This window comes from Nannospalax galili, unplaced genomic scaffold (assembly GCF_000622305.1).
Source record: "Nannospalax galili isolate Female #2095 unplaced genomic scaffold, S.galili_v1.0 scaffold751, whole genome shotgun sequence".
NCBI classification, from domain to species: Eukaryota; Metazoa; Chordata; class Mammalia; order Rodentia; family Spalacidae; genus Nannospalax; species Nannospalax galili.
In genome coordinates, this window is record NW_008331125.1 from 818,207 (window position 1) to 843,563 (window position 25,357).

General features: G+C 39.3%; 1 protein-coding gene across 2 annotated transcripts; it reads right to left on the bottom strand.

The window, feature by feature from the left end:
* On the bottom strand, positions 1-24,410 carry Shisal2b (shisa like 2B). 2 transcript variants are annotated; one of them, XM_008856242.3, is made up of 3 exons: positions 24,107-24,410; positions 18,268-18,425; positions 1-2,573 (listed from the first exon to the last, which is right to left on the bottom strand). In XM_008856242.3, exons 1-3 carry the CDS (start codon positions 24,295-24,297, stop codon positions 2,440-2,442), a joined length of 483 nt encoding a protein of 160 aa, XP_008854464.1. In that variant the 5' UTR covers positions 24,298-24,410; the 3' UTR covers positions 1-2,439. The 2 variants fall into 2 exon arrangements, 1 of the variants encoding a protein (XP_008854464.1); XR_003847529.1 differs by lacking the exons at positions 18,268-18,425; positions 24,107-24,410 and adding an exon at positions 4,496-4,868 and having other exon boundaries at positions 2,492-2,573.
* Between the last annotated feature and the right edge of the window lie 947 nt (positions 24,411-25,357).

Sequence of the window (25,357 nt, forward strand, 5' to 3'; positions counted from 1 at the left end):
TCAGGCTGGCCTTGAACTCAGAGATCCACCTGCCTCTGCCTCCCGGGTGCTGGGACTAAAAGCGTGCCCGGCTTCATCTGATACATTTTTAGAATTATAATACATATACACTTTTTGAAGTGTATTTTGTTGTTAATTATGCTTTTTCTTTGACAAGCTTGAAACTCTCACTATGTTAGTATTTGTGAAGCCCAAATAAATCACTTAAAATACATTTTTCAGTGTATAGACTCTGCCACAATTTAATAATGTTTTTGCTTTTAATATTTTGTATCAATTTATGAAGCAGCACTGCTTCAAAGTTTCAGAGAGCGACACCAGCTGGTAACTCAGACAACCTAGAGCTCAGCTATCTCAGCAGGCAGCGAGTCAAGGGTGCCTGCTAATCCTGGTGCTGGGGTTCAAACTTACTGAGCAGTTAGTGCCTAAAACCAAGGTAACAGTAACCGTAGTTACGAAGGCCAGGGTCTTCTGTCCTAACTTACGTCCCTCAGCTCCTCTGCAAATGCACAGTACAACAGAGATCCAGGGTCCCTCTCTTAGGGCTCAGTTTATGGTATACCCAGCCATGGGCAGCCCCACTTTGCCTTTCCCACAGATGGGGAAGAGTCTGCTGGCCCCAAGTCTGACTTTCCCCCTTCTAATGTCTTTTATGCCCCCTTCCCTTGCCCTTTAGCAACAAAAGCAGAGCTGTACCAGTGCCGTAAGTAAACTTTCTCACCCTGGATTTCTTACTGAGATGTAGTAATGTAACTATTCCTATATGTCAGTACAGCAAATTTTCTGTTTTTTTTTTTTAATCAAAGCTATGTGAAAGATCAAAGGTATCCATGAAAAGTCTGAGCCTTCACAAAATAAATGAAATTTCTTTGCTTTTATGACTTAAAAATTGTCATTTGTATAATGAAAATGTATTTGCTTTCAGACTTCATGTACACTCTAAGCATTTTAATACTTAAACCTTGACAAAACTATCTTTTTGAACAGGAAATCCACTTAAGTAGTAGGGTATTTCTTATAATAATGACCTGGGACTCTGCTGTCAATATAGCCACATGTGATCACGTAAATTAGTTAAATTCAGGAAATAAACATGTATCTCTTCACTTACATTGGCCATGTTTCAAGCACCTGGTAGGCATGTAGGATTGGTAGCAATGGTACAATTCAATGCAGATACAGGAAAATCATTTTTATAACCTGAAAGACAAAGTCTAGACAAAGACACCCAGGAATCTTGGTAGATATGATGAAGTTTCTACCCCTGAGCTTTGTATGCCTAAGAAGAATAAGGCATTCCTTTTTGATAAAGACCAGAGATGCCATACCCAGCACATTCGGGAAGACTAGTCTTCAAGCTACAAAAACTTTACCCAAAGCAGTAGATGTATGTAGTGGAACAGGCCAAAAATTATTCCTTTTTTTTCTATTGAATCCCATTATAAAACTAGGACTGTGTACTTAATAGGTACTATGTTTATGGATAGAAATCTTTCTAGACATTTACAGTTTGCAGAAACTAGTTTTTATTTTCTAGATACCTATAAATGATGTTGATGTGTTAGTATAGATGAAACTACTACATTAATATTTGTTAAGTCTAATAACAAATTTAAATCATTTAAAAAATATTTTTCAATGTACAAACTGGGGCATAATTTTAAAAGACTTTTTTTGATATTTTCATCAACTTATGAACACCACTGCTTTAAAGTTAGACACACCAGTTGGTACACTGGGGGAGCCCTGCGACTTCTCCTGAAGTAACCCAGAGGTGAGCTACTCAGCAGACAGTATGTCAAAGATGCCAGCTGGGCCTAGTCCTGGGGTTCAATCATACTCCTTTTATGACTTTCACTATAGAGATTCTTCAGGAAATTTACCAGCAAAGCATTTTATTATAGATACCCCTTGAAGTGCAGAAAATACTTATCCAGATTAAGCAGTGTGATTTTTTTTGTTATTGAATATTAACTTTTATAAAGGTAATATTTTATTGCATCACCAGAAAATCCTTCAAAAACACTGATTGCTAAAGAGACTTCAGAGCATTTAGTTTATAAGACAATACCCCCAAGATTCACTCACCCAGTGCTATCCCATATAAAAGTAATTGCCTGTATTAAATAATAATAAAATATGGTAATATAACAAATTCTCTGTTCCTCACAGAGACAGATTGTCTGTTACTGGTAAATTCTTTAATTTCTTTTGAAGAATTAGCAGTTCATGTCATACAGAAACTTAATAAATAAAAGTAAATTTATGCACATGATAATCTATCAGAATTTATGATTATATATGAATAATTAAAAATACAGCTGGTCTTGCTTTGAGAGTGACTGATACTGGAGAAGCGATGTTAGGGACTGGTTTGAAATGCATTATTTATTCTTATTGCTCCATCTCCCCAGTAAGCTTTCGAAACAGGATTTTCAGCTAATAAGCAATATTGATTTGTGTTGTAGCCATTGCTTTTTCTTGAATTATGTCATCAGCTTCATAAAATGTTTCATTTGTTGAATTTGATGCTGCATTTGAGATGAGGCCTTTGCTTTTTCTATTAAGGTTGCCTGAAAATACACAAGACAAAATGAAACAATTATTCAAAGTTATGACATAAAATTTTTCTCTTTAAAGTTTCAATTGCCACAACACTATTGGAAATAGGATGTCCTGAAAATACTACATAGGTGAGTGAGAACCAAGTCCATTTGGAGTTGTTTGGAGCCATTCCATCTTAAAAGGGAAGGAATAGAAATTTCATTTGCATGTTTTTCTTTCTCCATGCTTGTGCAAGAAAACTACATATCTCATAAGGAGGTAACAATTTCTTGGTCACTTAATAAAAATGTGACTGTCCCTGTCCTATAGATAAAATAAATAAGCTACATTAAAGCCAATCTTGATAATTTTCAAGAACTTGAAGGCTTTGAAAAGAACACATTTGGGGGCTGGAGAGATGGCTCAGCGGTTAAAAACACTGGCTGTTCTTGCAGACGATCCGGGTTCGAATCCCAGAACCCACATGGCAGCTAACAACTGTCCATAACTCCAGTTCCAGGGAATCCAACAGCCTCTTCTGTCCTCCATGGGCACTGCACAACACGGGTGCACTGACCTACATGCAGGCAATACACACATACACATAAAATAAAAATAATAAATAAAATGAAAAAAAGAGAAAAGAACCCATTTGTTCCACAATCCTATTCACATGCTGCATATAAATTCATAACAAGCAAGGCTAAAGAACGTGGAGCTTCGCTCATCAGCATCAGCAGTAGGCTAACAAATTCATAGCAAAGAAATGAATTGTTATAGTGTGAGTTGTTATTGTATTTATACCTTATACAGCTTTTTGGGGAGGAGGGGGTGTAGATTCTTGAAAACTTAGAAAATAATGTTAGTTGGATTCAAGTCCTGCATATTTCCTAAGCAGTTCGTACATACTTAAATTCATAATATTTTAATCAGATTTTTAGGTTTTTTTTTTTCTACTTTATCCCAGTTTTCATTTCTTCAGGTTTTTTGTTGTTTGGGTTTTTTGTTTGTTTATTTGTTTTGTTTTGAATAGCAAAAGAGAAAAGAGAATCTCAGGATGTTATTTTCTAACCTAGTTACTTGGAAGTTTTAAGTTTTCTCCATTCTGACAACTTCAGTTTCCATTCTGTATTTCAGTAACCTCTGAGTCATGTAAGCTACCAAATATATTCCAGTGGTAAAGATTTTCCTTCCACTAGGACTTGTAAAAACCCCTTATTTCCCAGCCCTGACTCATTATTTATTTGGCTACCGGATCCTTCTAAATGTGTTAACTGCAAAGATAATTTCCTAGGTTGGCTTCTAAAGCCAGAGCAATTCCCCCCAACAAACCAATTTCCTATGTGAATAAGAAAAGATTTGCTGTAAACACATGAACACTCTAGTAAAACCCAAAAGCACTTTCAATGGATTTCCCTCCAGTAGCTTAAATTGAAGATAGAGAAAAACAGTAAGTGGGGCTCCAGTGAGAACAGAATCCACTTAGCATCTCTTAGAGATCAGTTTAAAAGAGAAGGGACCACCAAAGCAACCTGTTTTTCCGAGTTTTCCTTTAATCAAATTGAAACTAATTTCTTAATCAGCCAAGGGATAAAAGCAGCTGCCTTTTCAATCACAACATTACAACATGGATTTGATTTAAAATAAGAAACCTGTAATACCATTTAACTCCCAAGGATTTGTTACACATAAAGAGTTTTTCTTACTTAATTCCTCCTGTTTCTTTAATTAAGTGCAAATTGCCATGACACTGCATCCCAGTTATTGCCTAGTTTGACATCAGTTCCTTGTGCCTTGCTTTGCATTTCCATCCTTATTTCTTTTCAGTCTGGTCATTATATATGTAAATTTCAACCTTCCTTTAATCCTGTGCATCATGGACTGGCATTTAAAATAAAGTTTCGGCCTTTACCAAAATTTAAATTCAGTTCATCAAACAAAATCTTTTTACCTGTTCTCATCACAGTTTTGCCAACATTCTTTTTCTGATAAGATTAGCTTGTATTTATTTTCAGAGTTATTCCTCAGAGTTATTCATCAGGTAATTCTGTGAGCTTGGCTCTTGACCGCCATTTCAAAATAGCAAAGGAATATTGGTGACAGGTCTTTATCTCCTGGTCTCCTGGCAGAACTGACCAAGCCTTCTGTCATTATCTGGCATAGCCTAGCTTTTGTGCTGCTGTCCTGAAGTCCTAAGCAGCTTTCAACTGCTGGTCTAGCTGGATAACTTTAGGAAACAATCTCAAATCAACACCCAAATGTGATTTTATTGTTGTTGTTTTGTGAAGGGTTCCCCTTTGATTTGATGATTGAGATGGTCTCAGTATAGCCCAGAATGGCCTGGAACTCAGGACCCTCTGACCTCAGCCTCCTAATTACTGGGATTACGGGTGTGCACCACCATGTCAGGCCAATATTTGTGACTATTATGAAATGAAATGCTGGCTTCTATTTAGCTTACTGTTTCCAACATTAGCTCGAATTACCTGACTTTGTACCCTGAAGAGAGCATTTAGCACTCACAAACACTAAATGTGGTAGAAACTCTGTGAAGGGATTTGATTTTCTACATTCTAAGAACTATTTTACTGTGTGTGTGTGTGTGTGTGTGTGTGTGTGTGTGTGTGTGTGTGCATGTGCCATGGCACAGGCATACATATGGAGAAGAAGACAACTTATGGGAGTAAGTTCTCTCCTTTCACCATCATGTGAGTTCTGAGATCTAACTCAAGTCCTCTGGCTTGGCAGCAAGTACCTTTACTTGCAATCCTAACTTGATCTCCATTGCTATAATAAACACCCTTATCAAAAAGCAACTTGGGTAGGAAAGGGTTTACTTGGCTTAGACTTCAGGTGACAATCCATCATTGGGAAAATTCAGAGAAGGAACTCAAGGCAGGAACAATGAAGTCTGCTTACTGGTTCATTCTGGCTCATGCTCAGCTAACTTTCTTATATAGCTCAGGCCCATCTGCCAAAGGATGTTGCTGCCCACAGTGGGCTAGGCACTCCTAAATCAACCTCTCACAGATATGACTGCAAGCCAATCTGATCAAGGAAATTCTTCCATTGAGGTTCCCTCTTCCCAGATGACTATGTTGTGTCAAGTTAAAAATAAAATCTAACCATTACTCTATCCTTGTCAACTGGACACACAAACACATCACTGTTAAACTCTAACCTTTACTTTCTTGTTTGTCCCTAGATCTCATGTTAGTATCATAATACAGTACAACTTTAAAAAGTTCCATAGTCTTTAAAAATCCCAATGCTTTACAATTTCAATGTTTCTTAAAAAATTCAAAGTCTCAGAACTGTGAACTCCTGTAAAATCAAAAACAAGTTATGTACTTACTGATTCCAAAAGGGAAGAACCAGGAAATAGGAACAATCACACTTAACCAAAAAGAAGATCCAGCAGTATAAATCCATGTTCAGTGTCTAACATCTGGGGTTTATCTATGATCTGGGCTCAAAAAGGCTTAGGCAGCCCCACCTCTCCAGTTCTTACATGCACAAAACACACAGTTTGTCTTGTTGGCTCATGCCAGCTCCACTCCAGCTGTCCTTGTGGTCATCCTATGGTTTTGTCATCTCCAGTATCCTAGAACCCCCACTGCAACTGAGCCTTCATCTTCACCAATGGCCTCCCTTGGCCTCCTTCTCTTCAAGGATTCCAACCAAGCTACACAGCCATTCAATCTTGACCCCTTCAATCTCAAATCTTTCATGACTTCAAAATAATACCATGTATATAACTAACACACTGCCAAGTTCAGCTGCCAGCTGGAGATGCAGCCTCAGCCCCCTGGACCACAGCTTCAGTGTGTTGACCCTGAGGAAATATTTCCCAAAAGATTCCACCTCAATAATGCTGATCCCTTCTTACAGCTAATTCTTCAGCCCCAACTGACCAGTAGCCTCAGATTCTTAATGCAAATTATCATAGGAATGGCTCCACTTTGCTGCCCTCCAAAATTTCACTAGCCAGGCCTCCCAATATTCTTATCATCTAGGCTCCTAAAGATCAGCCCATTAAGCTCTGAGCACACTCAATAGCTTTTCCAACTCAACATTCCAAATGCTTCCATAATCCTCCCAAAAAAACAACATGGTCAGGGTTATCACAGCAACACCCCACTGCTGGTACTAATTTCTGTCATGGTTTGATCTCTGTGGCTCTGATAAATACCCTGACCAAAAGCAACTTGGGGAGGAAAGAGTTCGTTTGGCTTACACTTCCAGGTTACAATCCATAATTGAGGGAAGGCAAGGCAGGAGCCATGTAAAGACTGCCTACTGGCTTATTCTTGGCTCATGCTTAGCTGGCTTTCTTATATAGTCCAGGCCAAACTTCCTGGGATGGTTGTCACCCACAGTGGGTTGGGTCCTCCTCCATCAGTCCTCAGTCAAGAATCTTTCACAGGACTGGAGAGATGGCTCAGTGATTAAGAGCACTGGATACTCTTCCAGCGGACCAAGGTTCAGTTCCCTGTACCTACATGGTGGCTAACAACTGTCATCCATAATTCCAGTTCCAGGAGATCTGATACCCTCTTGTGACCTCTGTGAGTATTTCATGACAGGAGGGACTTACATACATGCAGGCAAAATACTCATATACATTAAATAAATAAGTAAATAAATAAATGGAATGGGGGCGCTTTTTGAGACAGAGTCTCACTATAGCCCCAGCTGGCATGGAACTCACTATGTAGAACAGGCTGGCCTCGATCTCACAGAGATCTGCTTCCCTAGTGCTGGGATTGGATTAAAGGCATGCACCACTATACCCAGCTATAAATAAATAATAAGAATTTTTAAAAAAGAGCCACAGACATGTAAGCCAACCTGACTGAGGAAATTCGTCAATTGAGGTTTCCTCTTCTGGGTGACTCTGGGACCTCCTGAGCCATCTCACTGGCCCATGAGTGGCTTTTTATGACATTGAGTCCAAATTACCCCATTTTCAATTAATACCTCAATGAATTATTTAAAAGCTTTTGTGAAACAAAGTATTACTAAATAAATCAGCAGTTTAATTTATTGAGTTTTAAGCAGAGTTGTTTTGGGGAAGTATTGAGTATTTAGAAAGTGGCTCCCCAACTTATCTTGAAATTTACTACTAAAATCATCAAAATACCATTTGACTATTTCAAAATTTGGGAGTGCAATCCAAAATTTCATTTGGAAACCTAAGAATCACAAGAATGTCTCAGAAGTTTTTAAAAGGAAGCATAAAGGGAGGAAGGAGATGGCATCTTAATGTGATATTAAAGTAACGTAGCAGGGGCTGGAGAGATGGTTCAGCAGTTAAGAGCACGAGTGCTTTTGCAGAGGACTGGGTTCGATTCCCAACACCCGCATGGCAGCTATGAACCATCCTTAACTCCAGTTCCAGGGGAATCTGAAGCACTCTTCTGACCTTTACGGCATTGCACGACATAGGTATCCTCACATACATGCAGGCAATACACTCATACACATAAAAAAAAATTAAGTTTAAAATAATGTAGCATCAAAAATTTTTAGTCTATTACAACTGAATAAGTAGAATAAATAACTTAATAGGACACAAAGTCTAAAAATACACTATAGTGCATATAATTTAGTTTATGACAAGTGACTAGGTTGACAATAGAAATATAGATTGACAAATATTTGGACGACTGACTCATTTGGAAAACAAAAAATTCAGATATCTACTTAAGGGGACTTGTTAAAGGTTTAAATAGACAAACATACATAAATATAGGGGAATATATCTTATATTGAGAGGAAAACTCCAAACTTGTACTGTTGTAAAGTTGTCACATAGAAAATTAAAAAGGAAACTAGGAGAAAAACCTGTCACATGTATGAAAAAATGAACACTCTCATAGAAAATTGTGTTAAAAAGTAAGCAATATGCCACAAAAATGGCAAACATAAAAAATGTCTAATTAGATAAATTTACAATAAAAAAAACATTGTTCATGAAATTAGTAAAATACATATTTCTTTAAGCAGCAAACCTAAAGCCACAGAGGCTAAAGAGAACAAGGTAGGTGTGAGTTAGTAATTTTCTGGAGGGCATTTGGCAACCTGTACCCACAGCCTTTGCTATGTGCTTTGACTTGGGGTTCCACTGCTAGGGATTTAGGCTAAGAAAATATGTAGGTGTTCAATGTACATGTAACAGAGAATGATGGAAGTCAAGTCAGTAATTTAATAAAATATGATGGCATACCCAGACTTGATTTCTAAACACTATTACCAACTGAAGTAAACCAGACTTCTTGAATGATGGAAGCTTCCAGGGCTTGAATAGGAAAAATACCAATTGCCCTAGAGCATCTTATGACAAAGAACAAAAAAAGTGCTCACAAAATATTGGGCAAATTTCAGAACGGCATGGGATACAGCTTAAAAGAGCTCCGACACGGGACTGGAGAGATGGCTCAGCAGCTAAGAACACTGATTGTTCTTGCAGAAGACCCAGGTTCGAATCCCAGCACCCACCTGTAAGTCCAGTCCCAGGGGACCTGACAGCCTCTTCTGACCTCTGTGGGCATTACATGACACAGGTGCTCTTACCTACATGCAGGCAATACATGCATACACATAAAATTTAAAAAATTAAAAAGTAAAAATTTTTTAATAAAGCTCCCACAAGGGGATGGAGTGATGGCTCAGTGGGTGACAGCACTTGTTATGCAAGCATGAGGACCCAAGTTTAGTTCCCAGCACCCACATAAAATGCTAGGGCCCAACACATGCCTATAATCCCAGAACCATGGAGAATAGAAACAGGAGGATCACTGGGGCTTGCTGGCCAGGAGCCTAGATCCAGATTCAGTAACAGACCCTGTTTCAAGGAGCAAGATAAAAAGTGATCCAGCAGGACACCTGATGTCCACTTCTGGCCTCTGCGCACACACAAATTCACACTCTGCACACATGTATATCACACTCATGCACAAATACACACACATGCACACTAACCAAATCTGAGATAATTCTTGGATCAGAACAATAATAACAAAAAATTTTAGAATAAAAGAACCGGGGCTGGAGAGATAGTTCAGTGGTTAAGAGCACTAGTTGGTCTTTTAGAGGACCCGGGTTCAATTCCCAGCACCCACATGGCAGCTAACAACCGTCTGTAACTCCAGTTCCAGGGGATCCAAAGCCTTCTGACCTCTGTGGGCACTGCAAGACATGGGTGCACTTACGTGCATGCATGCATAAACTCATACACATAAAATAAACTAAAAATAATAGAAAATATTTTTAAAACATAGAAGATCCGTGGATCTGTGGATTCATACTATATTAAAATGACTAGGTCCTGGGCGTAGTGGTGCACACCTTTAATCCTAGCACTGGGGAGGCGCAGGCAGGCAGATATCTGTGAGTTCAAGACCAGTCTGGTCTACATAGTAAGTTCCAGGCCAGCCTCACTACAGAGAAACCCTGTCACAAAAAGACCAAAAACAAATAAAATAAATAAATAAATAAATAAATAAATAAATAAATAAATAGATAAATAAATAAATAAATAAATAAATAATAAAAGACTAGGCAATCCTATTTTGAATGCATGTGTTCCTCTAAAAGTCATATGAAACTGAAACCTCAAGTTGCAGTATGAAGAGGTGAGGCCCTTAGGAGGTGGTTAAGCTGTGAGGGATCTGGCTGTGTAACTGGATGAAGGAAACTTTTCCAATCCTTGTGCCCTGTGAAGACACAGCCATCATGGCACTCTATCTTAGAAGCATATAGCAGCTCTTGTCCAACACGGATTCTGCTGGCCTCTTGATCTTAAACTTCCTAGTTTATAGAGTTTTAAAAATTAATTTTTTCCTTTATAAGTTATACAATCCAAAATATTTTGTTTCAGTCACACAAATAAACTAGGTAAACAGGGAGAATGAAAAGTTCTTATAGTGAAATAACAAACAAATTTAGAATGTGTAATGAATTTGGAAAAAAAGCATCATTTTGCAAATATCACAATAGTAGTTTATACCAATGGCCTTTACAATATGGAAGTATTCTGGACAAATGATATTTGTTTAAACTTACAACCAAAAATTTAATCTGTTTGTTTATAATGTAGACAAACGCATTGAGTCATGTCCTCCTCTTGTTACCTAAGCATATGACCTTAATATGAATGGATATCAAAGTGCTACAGTGTTTATCTCAAACAATAAGAGAAATCAATAACATCTGTTTATGGTCGTGTGTGTGTGTGTGTGTGTGTGTGTGTGTGTGTGTGTGTGTGTGTGTGTTGGTCTAGGTCTAGGGATCAGAAAGGAAAAAAATTGCTGGATATACTGTTTCAATAAAAGAATGAGCAAGCCCTTATTGGAGAGCACTATTCCAAGAGAATTCTAAAGGAACAGGTTCTCAGAAGTTCAGGTCTGTTCTTAGCCTTAAAATGGATGCAGAGTCAGGCTGGTTTTATTTAAGTATCACTATAATGTGGCATTGTATAGTAAATGCTGCAATATTTGTCATGAATCATCAATAATTGAGTGAAAATTTGTGGAGCATTGGGATATTTTCATAGATTCTAATACCTATCTATAATCCATGCTAATACACTAATAATGGGAGGAACCAAGATTGTGTGCATCCTGTGATATAGTACTATAACTTCTGTGTGTTTCTATAAGAAAAAAAATATATAGTCTCTCTCCACCAGAAAACAGACAAAGATAATTTGAGGGACATTTCACAAAATATCTGGCTTTTGCTTTTCAGAATTGTTAAGGTTGTAAAAGACCTTTGGCTGAGGAGTAAAGGCAACAAGATATGAAATTAATTACAAATATAACTCTGGAGTAGATCCTAGGTAAGAAAAATTAGCTACTGCTTTTGGCAAAATTTTAATAAATATAAACTCTAAGTTATATATCGCTGTATCTATGCTATTATTGTTGACTTTGATATATGGACAGTGTTTACACAAGAGGAAATAACTTAGTTCTTCAGAAGTACTAACATATTTATAGCTTAAAATGCATATAGCTCAGAAAATAAACAGAAAATGCCAATGATGGAACAAATGAGGCAAAATATTAGCAATAAATCTGGGGAGAGACAAGAATGCTTTAGATTTTCCTTTGAGGTTTTCTAGAAGTATGAAATTATATCAAAATTAAAAATCGTGATACTGGGGCTGGAGAAATGGCTTAGCGGTTAAGAACACTTGCTGCTCTTCCAGAGGACCTGGATTCAGTTCCCAACACCCACATGGTAGCTCATAAGAGCCTGTAACTCCAGCTCCAGAGGATCTGATTCCCTCTCTGGCTTTCACAGGCACTGTACACACATGGTTCACTTACAGATATGTAGGCTAACATTTATACACATAAAATAAGTAAATTAAAAATAAGATCTTTTGTGAAAGTAATGCAATTTATTTAAATTATAGCAAAGGCATTCATTTATTGGCAAAGAAAGATGTAAATGTTGTATAGTTTAAAATGTCTAAGAAAATTTCTGTGTGGTGTGGTGTGTGTGTGTGTGTGCGCGCGCATGTGTGTGTGTGTGTGTGTGTGTGTGTGTGTATGTAGTATCGCACTGTGTAACCCAAGGCAGCCTCAAAGTCGTGATCCTCCGGCCTCAGCCTCCTGAATGCTGGGATAACAGACATGAGCTACCATGTCCTGCCATTTCCCCAAATACATTATACATATGTATATATAATATTTGTGATATATGTATATATATATATCACAACTGGCCAAAGTGCAGAGAATAATATACTGCAGAGTGCTTATCCATGAATAGGACATGTATATCAAACCTCTGACACCCAAGGCTCAGGGACTGTCCTACTTTGTTTCTTCATTGCTGTGACAAAACGCTCTGACCACTACCAACTTGGGGAGGAAAGGGTTTATTCATCTTACATCTCCCAGGTCGTAGTTCATCAGGGAATGCAAGGTAGGAACTCAGGGCAGGAACCTGGAAGCAGGAGCTGGAGCACAGGCCATGGAGGAACGCTGCTTACTGACTTGCTCCCCTGGCCCCTGCTCAGCTTGCTTTCTTATCCAACATAGGCCCACCTCCCCAAGGGTGGTACCACCCACAGTGGGCTGGGTCCTCCCACATCACTTGTCAAGAAGATGCCCCTCAGACATGGCCACAGGCCAGTCCAATAGAGGAAATTCCCCAACTGAGGCTCCCTCAACCCAGGTGTGTCAAGTTGACACTAAAGCTATCCAGCAGAGGGACCATTGCAGAGGGGGCAGAAAGATTGTAAGAACCAGAGGTGGTAGATGACCACAAGGAAATAGAGTTTTCCAGACAGCTGTGAAGTTATTCATATGAACTCACAAAAGTGGTAACGGCATGCACAAGACCCATGCAAGCTCAAGCCAGACAAAACACCAGCGTAGAAGTAAGGAAGTGGATAAGAAGTCCCAACCTTATCTGAGGAACTATTGGCAACTATTAACTGCTGGGAGAGGGAGAGTCTGTTGTCTTTAAGGCTGTCATGCTAGATAGGTTAACCAGGCTCCAGTGGATTGATGCACACTGAGGACATTTAGGGACACAAACTTGACTTGATAGGCCTTAATATATATGATAGAGTACATGAAATCTAGCAGGGGCTGAGGGGGCTATAAGAGGGATGCAGATAGGGAAGGGGGTCTAAATATATGAAATTTACAAAAATCCAATTAAAATACCATATGTAGATATAGAATATCCTCTTTGAATGGTACTCACTACAGTGTTAACATCTGCTATCTCCCTGTACTGAGATACTAAGTGGTCTTTGTTTCTCTGTATTTCCTAATTTTTTTTTTTTTGTCTTTTTGAGACAGTGTCTCCCTGTAGCTCTATCTGGCCTAGAATTCACTTTGCAGACCAGGCTGGCCTTGAACTCACAAGAGATCCGCCTGCCTCTGCCTCCCAAGTGCTGGGACTAAAGGTGTGTGCCACCACACCCGGCCTGTACTTTCTAAATTTTTTACAATGAACATGAACTGAAAGAAATTTTTCTTTCTGAGGAAGGAAGTATCTTCTAAGAAGAAATACAATAGACCATTTCAAGTCAGTCCAAGACCTATTTTGCTCATAGGCAGAATAAATGATTACATGATTTTCCAATGTATTCTTTCAGTACTGTACATGCAATTTTGTTTTTCTTCTATATGACTGTATCTTATTGCTAATTTACTTATGCCTTTTCATTTCTGTCATCTGCTTTTCCAAGACCTCCAAATATGGTCTCGAGGGTGTTTATTATTTCTATACAATTGCATTGTTTTATTTGTTCTCAACAGCTCTCTCACTCTCTGCCTTTCTACTTTATATCAAAAGCACTTCTTATCAAAGCCCCTGTCTTTTCTCATTCTCCATGACCTCCACAGCATCAAGGTATCAATGGATATTCAAAGCCTCAGAATAAATATGCTTTATCTTCCCAGAGCAGCAATTTTACTCAGATACGAGTGACAGAGGATGTCATTATTAGACTAAAGCAATCCATTACACTATGCAATCTAACTGAAAATTCCTTTAAATTTAAAATCAAAATAAGAAAGTCCTAATTGCTGAAGCTCAGAGGCTTAAGGCAGAGTTTCCCACTGTAGCTCTGAGAACTCTGGGACTTGACTTCCTTTCTAATATACCTGTAAGAACTCTACAATGGAGACATTTGAGAAGCAGAAATCTAAGACATCAATGTCCCTGACTGCTCATCCATTGACTATCAATATTCTCCCATCGCTTTGAAATGAGCCCTCACCCTTAGGACTGTCTTCACACAGCTAATGTCTTAAGCAAGACAATACAAGCCATGGTATTCTTCTGAATGTTGGTGTGGAAAATGTGCATAACACAAAACACGAAAGTTTAAAAAGAAGAAAACAGTTACAGGACACAGCTTAAAAGGCCACCAGTTGCTCAGCAAGAGATGCTCTGTACAGCCTGAGCAGTGGAGGTAATGCCATTAGAGTCTGCAGTCACGACCTGAAAGAGACCTGGTTTTTCAAGACCAAATACAGCCTTAAGCTGTATACATTTTAAAATGAAATACAATAGAATAAAATAGGCTGAGGGAAAAAAATCTTGGCACTATAATCTATGATTAACCAGTTTTAGACACACTATCATATAGCAAAAGAAAAGGTCTAGGAACCTATGTCCATTTTAATATGTGTGCAAGAACATATTTCCTCTTAGGCCTCTCAAATTGCCTGTAATGAAAACAGCCCCCACTAAACAAATTAAGCTAAAATAATGCTAAATGCACTCTTAAGAACAGATAGTTTTGAAAGCGGCTCTAGCTGATGAAACCAATGTTCCTTGGATGCTCTATTTACTTGCCTGATTTATTATACAAACGTCTCATTATATTTCTAACCTTTAAGACTTCCCTTAAATGCACCAATGTCCCTAACTTGTTTTCTCAATAGCTTGAGCAATGGCATCCACCACCAGGTGGAAACACTAGCATGAAACACCCGTATTTAATAAAGGGTAAAATGTTTAATTATCACTTCAAAGGGACAATTCAAGTAGAACTAATTTTCCTATTCTGGTGGCATATGGACTCCCTGTTTTGTTTTGTGCTCTCCACTACATCTGATTTTTAAAAAATCAACCCCAGTGACCAAAATCACCTCCTTTGAAAGCAAGAGAAAGGCACTAGTCATTTTATATTTTATATACTGTTTATTAATAGTCGAGACTCAGGAAAGGTATATTAAATTAACTGGCTACCTTGATATAACTAATATTTTTGAGAGGGACAGAGTAGGAATATTTCATTGCAAGAAAGAAGTCTCATCTAACTTCATAAGAAGTGCATTAACAGACCTCCTCCACTAAATAGCAATAAGCCTACCAAACCTGAATCAACATGCTGGTAATTCATTGCTGGGTTCACAGAGCGAACATGAAATAAAATTTTGAACTGGTCCTTGAATTAAATCAGGAAAAATAACCTGTTTTGTTTTTTGTTTCTTTGGGTTTTGGGGGGTTGTTTTGTTTCATTTTTTTGAGACAGGGTCTCTCTGTAGCCCCAGCTGGCCTGGAACAGATTTGCCTGCCTCTGCCTCTTTAGTGCTGGTATTAAGGGTATGTGCCACCATGCCTGGCAAGAATAACCATTTTTATTTAGCACAGTGTGTTACATAGGAGAAGCACTCAGTGTGTGTTTGATGGCAATGATGACCATACTTGGCCAATGTTTAAAATGCAGTCCTCGCCTTTAATCCCAGCACTTGGGAGGTAGAGGCAGGCAGATCTGTGAGTTCAAAGCCAGCCTGGTCTACACAGTGAGTTTCAGCCCAGCTGAAGCTATAGGAAGACCCTGCCTCAAAAAGACCAAAAAATTAAAAATAAATAACATGCATTCTTCCATCACCTACAGTTAAGAGTCAGTGATATTCCAGTCTATTCATGTCTAAGTTTTGTAAGCACTGGAGATACCATACAGAACAAACATTACAAAAATTCTTACCTTACTGGAACTTAGTTTCTAGTGAGAGTATAGAAAATTTATAGATAATAAGTAAATAGATAATAGATAAGTAAAACATATAGCATGTTAGTGTTAAATGCTTAGAGGAAAAATTGATCAGGAAGAGCAGGAAGGGAGTTAGAGCTACAGGTAGGGAGGATCAGTAGGGAAGGGGACTTCTAAGGAAAGCGTTGAAGAAAGTGTCCGTCCCACAGATATCTGAGGGAACAATGACGGCGTGTACAAAGGCCCTGAGTGAAGACTGTCAAGGAGCAGCAAAGGGTCTATGTGGTTTGGCAAAGGGGATAAGAAAACAAAGAATCAGAGGGAAGATCATGAAATGTCACAGTAGAGAGCTGTATCCATTGAGAGAGGGGAATTAGGGTTTAAGGAATGACTTAGGTTTTAACAGGCTCTCTGTGACTGCTCTGTGCAAAGTGGGCAGGAGAGGAAGGACAGAGCAGGAAGAAGAGATGTTTGAAAAGATGGAGTTTGGAATTTGTGTTCTTCACAAGGTCCCTAGGTGATTCTTAGAACCAGAAAATTTAAGAACTATGATTTTTAAAATATTTTATTATTTTTATTTTATTTTATGTGTATGAGTATATTGCCTGCATGCATGCAGGTGCACCTGGGTCATGCAATGCCCACAGAGGTCAGAGAGAGTGTTGAATCCCTTGGTACTAGATGTTATTAGCTGTCATGTGGGTGCTGGGACTCCAACCCAGGTCCTTGGCAAGAGCAGCTAGTGCTTTTAACTGCTGTGCCATCTCTCCAGCCTCAAGAACTAATTGTTAAATCATTTGAGAAATTAAGACATTAATTTTACAATCTGAGTATGTGATTAGCACTGATCAATCACATGTTTTTGCTTGCGGAGAAACTGTGTTGAAATCATGGACTAAATTCAGCTAATAACCTATCAGTTTGGTCCCCCGTTAGCAGTGCTTCAAGAAGAGAACTCCAGGGAATCTGACTTGCTGCTCTGTCAACAGGACACTCCAAAGAGGAGGTGCTTCCTCTCCTTTCTCTATGGAGGAAACTAGAGCTAATGGAGGCACAGGGTGATGGAGGTGTATTTGATAAGGTACTGAGGTACCTTACTTAGTAAGCACAAGTTTCATCATTCAGCTAAAACACTGCCTATGAGCCAAGACTTTCTTCAATTTTTTTTTTTTGTCTTTTTGAGATAGAGTCTCCCTGTAGCCCCACCTGGCCTGGAACTCCCTATGTAGACCAGGCTGGCCTTCAACTCACAGAGATCCACCTGCCTCTGCCTCTCAAGTGCTGGAATTAAAGGTATGTGCCACCATGCCTGGCTTTTTCTTCAGTGTTTTAAAAAAGACTTTCCTTTCATTTTTAAATTGAAGCAATAAACATTTGCATGCCATTCTAAATATGTAAACCTAGATCCTAAATTTAGATATTGTTTCCTATATGTATATTATGTTCTATATTATATATTCCAAATATATATATATATCAAAGTAAAATCCATGATTGTTGCTTTCTAATGCACTAATATAAATCTGTTTTCAGAAAATTTTAACAATTTGATAGTTTCATAATGATAAGTGAAATCTAGATAACACTTCATAATTAAGACAGTAAGGACACACAGGGTCTATAAACCACACAAAAATGTCTTTCTACTTTATAGTCACACTGTACATATATACACATCATATTAATTACTTTGTAGACTATTCAACAATAGGACCTTCTACTTGATTTTTGTTTCTTCACATGCCTTTGAATTATTTTAGATGCCTTCTATGATGTCTGCACACTGTAGGCACATGGGTAAATTCTGAACTAACTACTCATTAATCAGTTTAGAATGATGCAACACCAAGAATCTCTATCTATCTATCTATCTATATATATATATCATCTATCTATCTATCTATCTATCTATCTATCTAATTTCCTTGGTTTCCCCACCTAAAGCAAAAGGAAGAATTTTTAATTTTCAAGAGGATAAGCCTTGATAACTAAAAGGGACATAAATACATCAAAGTGAATTTCCTGAACCAATGATTTGCTTTCTATGAGAACATTTACATCCTGTGTTTCCCTTGAACACAATCTTCATACAGTATTTCATCACTCAGGACTGATTCAATGTGAATTTTTACAAGGACACATCATAAACTGAATTTTTAAAGCGCATTCATTCTTAACAGTGTGCTCAGAGTTATTCTTTTGGATACAGTACAGAAAGTTGATTACAAATAATGGATGCTGATTACCTTCTAGAGTAGAAGAAGCCTCTAGATGCTGAAGTTTAAGGCCGTTGTCTAATTGTTGAGGTTTTGTGTACAGAAATAAATAGCAAAGGACACAGATGCTGATGACAAAGGCGAGTAAAACAAGGGCAGCGATTCCTAGTCCAATCAGAGCACCAATGCTGAAGAAAACAGAAAAGAATCATGCCACACAAACTGCTGTGTGTGCTATCAGAACAGTGGTTTAGATGCTAACTCTTGCTGTCATTCTTTCATAACCTAATTCCATTCTATTGTGAACAGTAAAGGATTAAAATATGCTGCTTGCTTTTCCTTCGAATTCTTGTTATCTTTTCTCTATTGTTTTTAAGGGTCTTTTAAATGTATATGCTAATATTAGTATGAAGTTTATAAGCTAGGTCAAAGGTCATATGACTCTAGGTTATTTCAAAAACATCTCAACCAAATAAACCAAGTTACTAAATTAGTATTACACCTTAGAAAGATCAGTTTCACAAATGAAAGACAAATAGAAAAACACTTGCATCTGAAAAAGCTGGGAGACAAATAGTCATCAAAGACATAAAATGTTTCTTTTTGAGACATGTGCCTGGAAGGGGAGGGATGTGCAAACAAGTGTCTCTTGAATCTTGTGTGTTAATATCCATAATTAGATTTTAGGCCGTTCAAAAGCAATTTTCAGTTGGATTTCCTAAAGTGCTTATTTATAGTGTTTAAATGCTTGTAGAAAATATTAGACAGATGAAAATAAATACTAATTGACTGATGATTGATCTGCTTGTAGTAATTTGGAACACACATCACTAAAAAATAATGACTTTTTTTCATTATCTTTCTGGCTTTCGTTTAGGCTCCTGCTCTCTCCTGGGGCAAACATACTGTACCCAAAGCAGGAGAAGGGAATTTGATCAGAGGTATAAGAGCATGGCTGCTTGAGAGGAAGGAAAAACAGGATTAAAAGTGACAGGCTGCATTCACTCCATTTTCCCTTGATTTGATGATAAAACACCCCATGCAAAATAAGAGATTACCTCTTGAGCTATATACAACATGAACTTGAACTTATAAATACTTGTGTTTGGTTTATTAACATTGGCCCTGTCCCACTAGCCCTGTACACTGTGAAGACTGAATAATTTTATGGCAGAGTCTAAACAGAGCTATATATTTAAACTTGGGGGTTGCCTCATTGGACACTCTTTCCTCTAAAAGAACAGGCTTCCTTAGTCTCTTTTATGCTTGTTTGTCCCAATGCTGACTTTTGTAGATTATATCAGGAAGGGCTAGGTTCCCTTCTCTATACACAGATGTAGAAGAATATAATCAATTTAGTATTATTTGGTGCACAAAGCAGATTCCTGAAGTGAGAACAGAGTTGTTGAAAATAAGTTTCAAAGTAAAAAGTGATTTAATCAATTAAAAATTGATTATCTAGGGGTTGGAGAAATGGCTCAGTGTTTAAAAACACTGGCTGCTCTTCCTGAGGACCCAGGTTTAGTTCCCAGCACCCACCTGGAGGCTCACAATCCATCTATAACTCCAGTTCCAGGAGATCTGACACCTCTCAGATGGCCCGTGTGGGCATTATACAGGTGCATTTAAATGCAGGCAAAACACTTACACACAGAAAAATAAAAATTAAAAAATGTCAGACAGGCATGGTGGCACATGGAAGGCAGAGGAAGATCTCTGTGAGTTCAAGGCCAGCCTGGTCTACATAGTAAGTTCCAGGCCAGCTGGAGTTACAGGGAGACCCTGTTTCAAAATGAAAAAAAATAAAAGTAAAAAACGTCAATCTAATGAAATTCAACTTATGTTTCATGAACTTTTAGTGTACAGTTTTTTTTCAATTCAACTTTGTATTCTATACCAACAAATACTTATTATGGCACATATACTGTGCTTATCATTCTCAAAAACAGGAGAAAATTACTATCTGGGTCCTGCCTTTTGGTAACCTGTAATATGATTGATTACACATGTTATTGCTCTAAAAACAAGCTAGAAAATAATAAAAGACAGGAAAAACATATTCTATCCCAAAATAAAATATGCATTATTATAAGCCTCAGACATTAATTTAGTTCATAAATAGTAGAAAGCCATATAGAGACAGTGAGAAGTATTACATCAAGAAAAAAAATGTTGAAATTTGAAGATCATTGGCACTTGAACAATACCCATAGCTAACACATATTATTATGACCAAAGCCATGCTCTAAACAATTTACTTGTAATAAATTACTCATATATTTACAATGACAGTCTTATGGGAAGTTCTTAATAGAGAACTCAAGGTTCATAACTGTTAAGTACCTTGCTCAGGTAAGATAGTTTCTAAATGGGCTAGTTGGAGTTCCACCATGCTTATTTATACTATAAATTATCTATTCAGAGTCACTATACTTGAGCAACTTTTGATATAGAAAATGTTCTTCAAATTGACAAAAGGTAAAGTTTTAAAAATAACATCAGTGAGAAAAGTGTGTATATATATATCTATATCTATCTATATATATATATAGAGAGAGAGAGAGAGAGGGAGAGAGATTTGAGGGATAACAAAGGAAGTATCCTTCCCAAACAATAATTTTCATTTTTGCAAGACTTATGATGATCTAATTCAGCAGTTTTTGCCTCTAAAAGACTGATTTGAAATTACCCCAAACTGGAGTTTACTATTCATAGATTTTGTGAGGGGAATTCCAGGCATCGACATTGTCTCAAAAACTTATGGGAATAAACGTGAGTTTCATATGCTACTTTGTACATTTTGTAGTATTTCAGAGGAAAGAAAACTTTGCTGTAGGTAAGAAAAAACATTTTAAATTTTTCAATGAATTATTTTTAACACTGTTTTCAACAGATACATGTAAGACTTAGTTTGATATAACTGTTAGTATACAGTTTTTAAGTACATGATATGGAGGAAAAACGAAAAGTATGTTCTTCCTTTTTTCTGTTAAAAAGGACATTGTCATCATTTTGACAATGTTTCAATGTCATAGTTCCACATTACGGAAACATTGCTTTGTGCACACAAATCTCTAGGTATAAACTCGAAGTAAAGATGGAGCTGTAGAGGCCTCCTGAAATAGTCATTCTAACCAATGCTTATTCAGTGTCCACTCATGCATGGCCTGTCAAATAAGCCATGTTTTCCGAAGTCATGGGGGAAAGTTACCAAAGAAAACCCTGAGAAAAGGGATTTATAGGAGGAGCAGAGAAGAGAGTGTGGTAGACATAGTGATGTAGAGGGAATAGTTAAGGAAAATATGGATTTTAATCCTTGTTTTCTCTCTGTGTCTCTGTCAGAAAGGTTCAGCTGACAAGTTTGTGGTTAGAATGCTGATACAGCCAGCTAGAACCACTGGCCTTGTGTCCTGGCGAAACTTCCTCAGTTCTGTTTGTCTAAATGGAGACTTCATCAATGACTTTCACAAAGGATTTTTTTTCTTAGCATGTTTTTCTTTTCTAAATTTATAATAATTTGCCTGGTTTTAGGACTTTGCTGATAGCCAATCAATATTTAAGTTTCCTTCTCACTGTACCCCAATGCCTAAGGTATAAAATATATGTGCTACTTCCCTTTCGGGTCCAGATATTGTACAGCCTAAATAAAAGACCTGCTTCCTGTATGCTTTCAGTGTCCTGCCTGATCTTTCCTGAAACAACAGGAAAAGGAGAAGCATCCTTTCCTCCTGGCACTCCATGGCAGTTGTTTTTCCAGCACTTAGAGGTGTCTGAAGCTGCCATTCCATCCTGACTTCCTCCTACTTAGCCCTTCACTCACATCCTGGTAGCTATGGCTGTCTTTCTCCAGCCACTGTGGAATCTCAAAACCAGAGCTAGTGACTTCTGTAATATTTTTCACAGTTGGAGTATTTTAAATTAGAGGCGAAGAGCAAAGAATAGAAGAGAAATGACGCTCTAATAAATTTTCTTCCCTATGGTGTTCTTGGAGCTTAATAATTCACAGGAGCTCCTAGTTTAAGGCTGCCAATGGATGCCCTCGGTGAAGGTGATTTTTTCTATGTCCCAGGAACTGAGCTGACTGTCTATTTTGTCCTCTGGAAGGAAGCCCCCAGGAGGCTGTTCACTCCTTTGTGCTTTCATAAACCTTAGGAAAGTTTAATATCCTCTGCTGCCTGCTACTGTGGAACTATTTAAGGATTTGAAGATCTTGGGCAAAGATTCCAATTGACTTTGACTTAGGCATTGCAGCCTCTGCTGGAAGTGCTCCTGCCATTATTAACACCTTCAAAAGACGCACAAATGAATTACTATCTATTCCCTCAAAAGACCAGATAATATGACAGTGCGACGTAGCTTTTTTCCCCCAAATAATCTACCCAAGATAAGTCGGCATTATTTTCTGCCATTTTTGTCTTACTCAAGCACAGCTTGGTCAGTTAGTTGAATTGCTGGAAGGGAGGCACTCCTTTTGAGACTTCATTGAAGCTTATAATGCAAAAAAAAAGTATTCTATTGCTTCAAGAAATAAATTTGCTGTCGACTTGATATGTATACCAAGTTCTGGATCATGGTGGGAGGTTGGGGCAATGATGCTGTACCTCTTACTAGCTACTGTCTCTCTCTCTCTCTCTCTCTCTCTCTCTCTCTCTCTCTCTCGACATTTATGGAAGTTCTTTTCTATAATCTTATGACTCCATCCATTCTCTAGGCAACAAGGTCGGCAATCTTTTAGAGTGGGAGGGGAAAGCACTTCATCATGAAAATGCAGAAGTACTAATTAGAATAAGGAAAATTACTACTGTAGGATCAAGAAACAAGGCTATCATCTTTGAAAGTAAAGTCTCTTGACTTCAAGGACCTGTCAAATGGCCCAAATAGCTCAGGTGTAGGGAAGGGATGTACAGAAAAGTTATACTGCATGCGTGCGTGTGTGAGCAAAGCAACTAAAGCTCTTACCGTACCTGACTCCCTTCAGTCTTCAGTTGGGCTTTGTCAGGGTTGGATCCTCTAAAAGGAGCATGTTCCAAAGCCCAGTTGCACGCACGCGCGCAAACGCACGCACGCGCGCGCGCGCACACACACACACTCACACACACACACACACCACGCACTTTTTAAAAAATCTTTATCTTTTCTTTTTTCTTTTTTTTTTTAAGTTTTTTTAACATTTTAAGGACTAAAGTTGTTTCTTAACACCTCAATGAAAAAAGTACTCTGCCCCTTAACACCTTAAAATGGGTTCCAAAGGAGCCTCCTTTCTGTTCAAATGCAGCAAATGAACAAACATCTTAAGAGGTGTTCATACCTCTACCCTAACTTGTTTGCTTGGCGGCTCTGTCAGCAGGGCCGCCGGCTGCTGGGCAGGGGGTGGGAGGCGGGGGCAGTGGTCCGGGAGGGATACAGGGATGCGCGGGAGAGTTCAGCCGCCAGGTGCGTCCTGGGCACAGAGCCGGCGCTCCAACTGCGCTCCTAGTGCGCCCACTGGGCTCCTGGCTCCAGGTGGAGATTCCATCCGGGTGAGGCTTCCCTCCTGGGCCCTCACATGGCTTGTGAAGCCCGGCGCCCTTCCACAGGGACCCGAGTAGAGTGGTATCGCGGGAGACTTTCCCTGACTCTGGGGGTCATCTTCCCAAGCCAGGAGCGGTCACCCTGCCCTGCTCTGCCCTGCCCTGCCCTGGCTGCCCTACGCTACCTTGACCTGTCCCGCCCTACCGTACCTTGCTCTGCCCTGCCCTGCCCTGCCCTGCCCTGCCATACCTTGCCTTGCCCTGCCCTGCCCTGCCCTGCCCTGCCATACCTTGCCTTGCCCTGCCCTGCCCTGCCCTGCCCTACCCTGTCCCGCCCTGCCCGGCCCGGCCCTGCCCACCTGAGGCTCCACATGTAGCTGTGCTTGTAGGGGAAGTAGCTGCCCGGCTCGCTGCAGCAGTACTTGAGGTCTGCGAAGCCGCAGCAGTAGAGCAGCGCGGCCCCATCTTCCCGCCGCGGGCACTGGAAGGGCTCCACGAAGCTGTGGTTGAGGCTGTAGTAGCCCGAGCACAGGCGGCTGCTGTCGCTCATCTCGGGCGGCCGTGGTTAGGACACCGAGGTCTGTACGCGCTGGGCTCTGGCGATCTGGGGTCCCCGCCCGCGCTCAGCCTGCCCTTCTGCTGGCTCTCCGCGCGCTGTCCACACCGTGCTCTGCTCCCTCTCCTTCCCCAGTGGTCCCCAGCTCTGCGCTGCTCGGCCCTCTGCCTCTGCACCCGCACCTGAACTGCTTTCTCTGCTGCTCTGTTGACTCCCCTCCACTTTCCCTCACTTTATCCACAGCCCATAGCGGTTTTCACTCTCAATCAGAAAGCTCTCTCTAGAGGGAAAAAGTGGAGATAGAGGACATGTTTGCAGTCTAGACAGATGCAGCCTAAGTGTCACTTTTGTTTGCTCAGGGCCATGACAAATAGAGCAGCGCTGGCAGAGGTTTACCCACACTGTACAGACTCCAGGACACACAGCAGGTGAATCCATCAAAAGGCAGCTGAGCTTTAGTAAGGACACACGGTGTTTTTTGAGTAGAACGTCTCAATCTGCTCATTTAAAAATCAAAACAAGTAGCAACATTCTCTCAAGAAACTGGCAATGCATGTTTTCAAAACATTCCTCTGTTGCGCCTCATGTTCACCTAAACTACACAAAGGGAAGGGAAGAGACGGAGGTAAAGAGAGAACCTTCTAGAAAGGAAGGCTCCATCACTTCTGAGGCCCTGCAGAAAACCGTCTGGGATACTTCTTTCCCACATGATTTCTTCGGTCTTGAAATAACAGTAGCCGGGTGTGCCTGCTGTATTAAGTCACACAATACCTGGATATGTATGGAAGAAAATAAGGCTAACTTAAGGTGGAAGAGTGGGAGACGAACACTCATCCAGTTTCCAAGACAGCGTTGTTCCTCTTGATTTTCTGCTTCCTTTCTTTGCCCAGCGGTTTGATTGGATGACAGACATCTTTACCTTGTTGTGCTGGATATTTTAGTGCTCTGATAAATATTCCTGAGCTCTGCTCTGGGATGTAGCTTCTTGGAGACAGTTTGTTTCTTTCGGGTTTGCTTTTAAGCTTTGTTAGGCAAGACCACCATAGACTTGAGA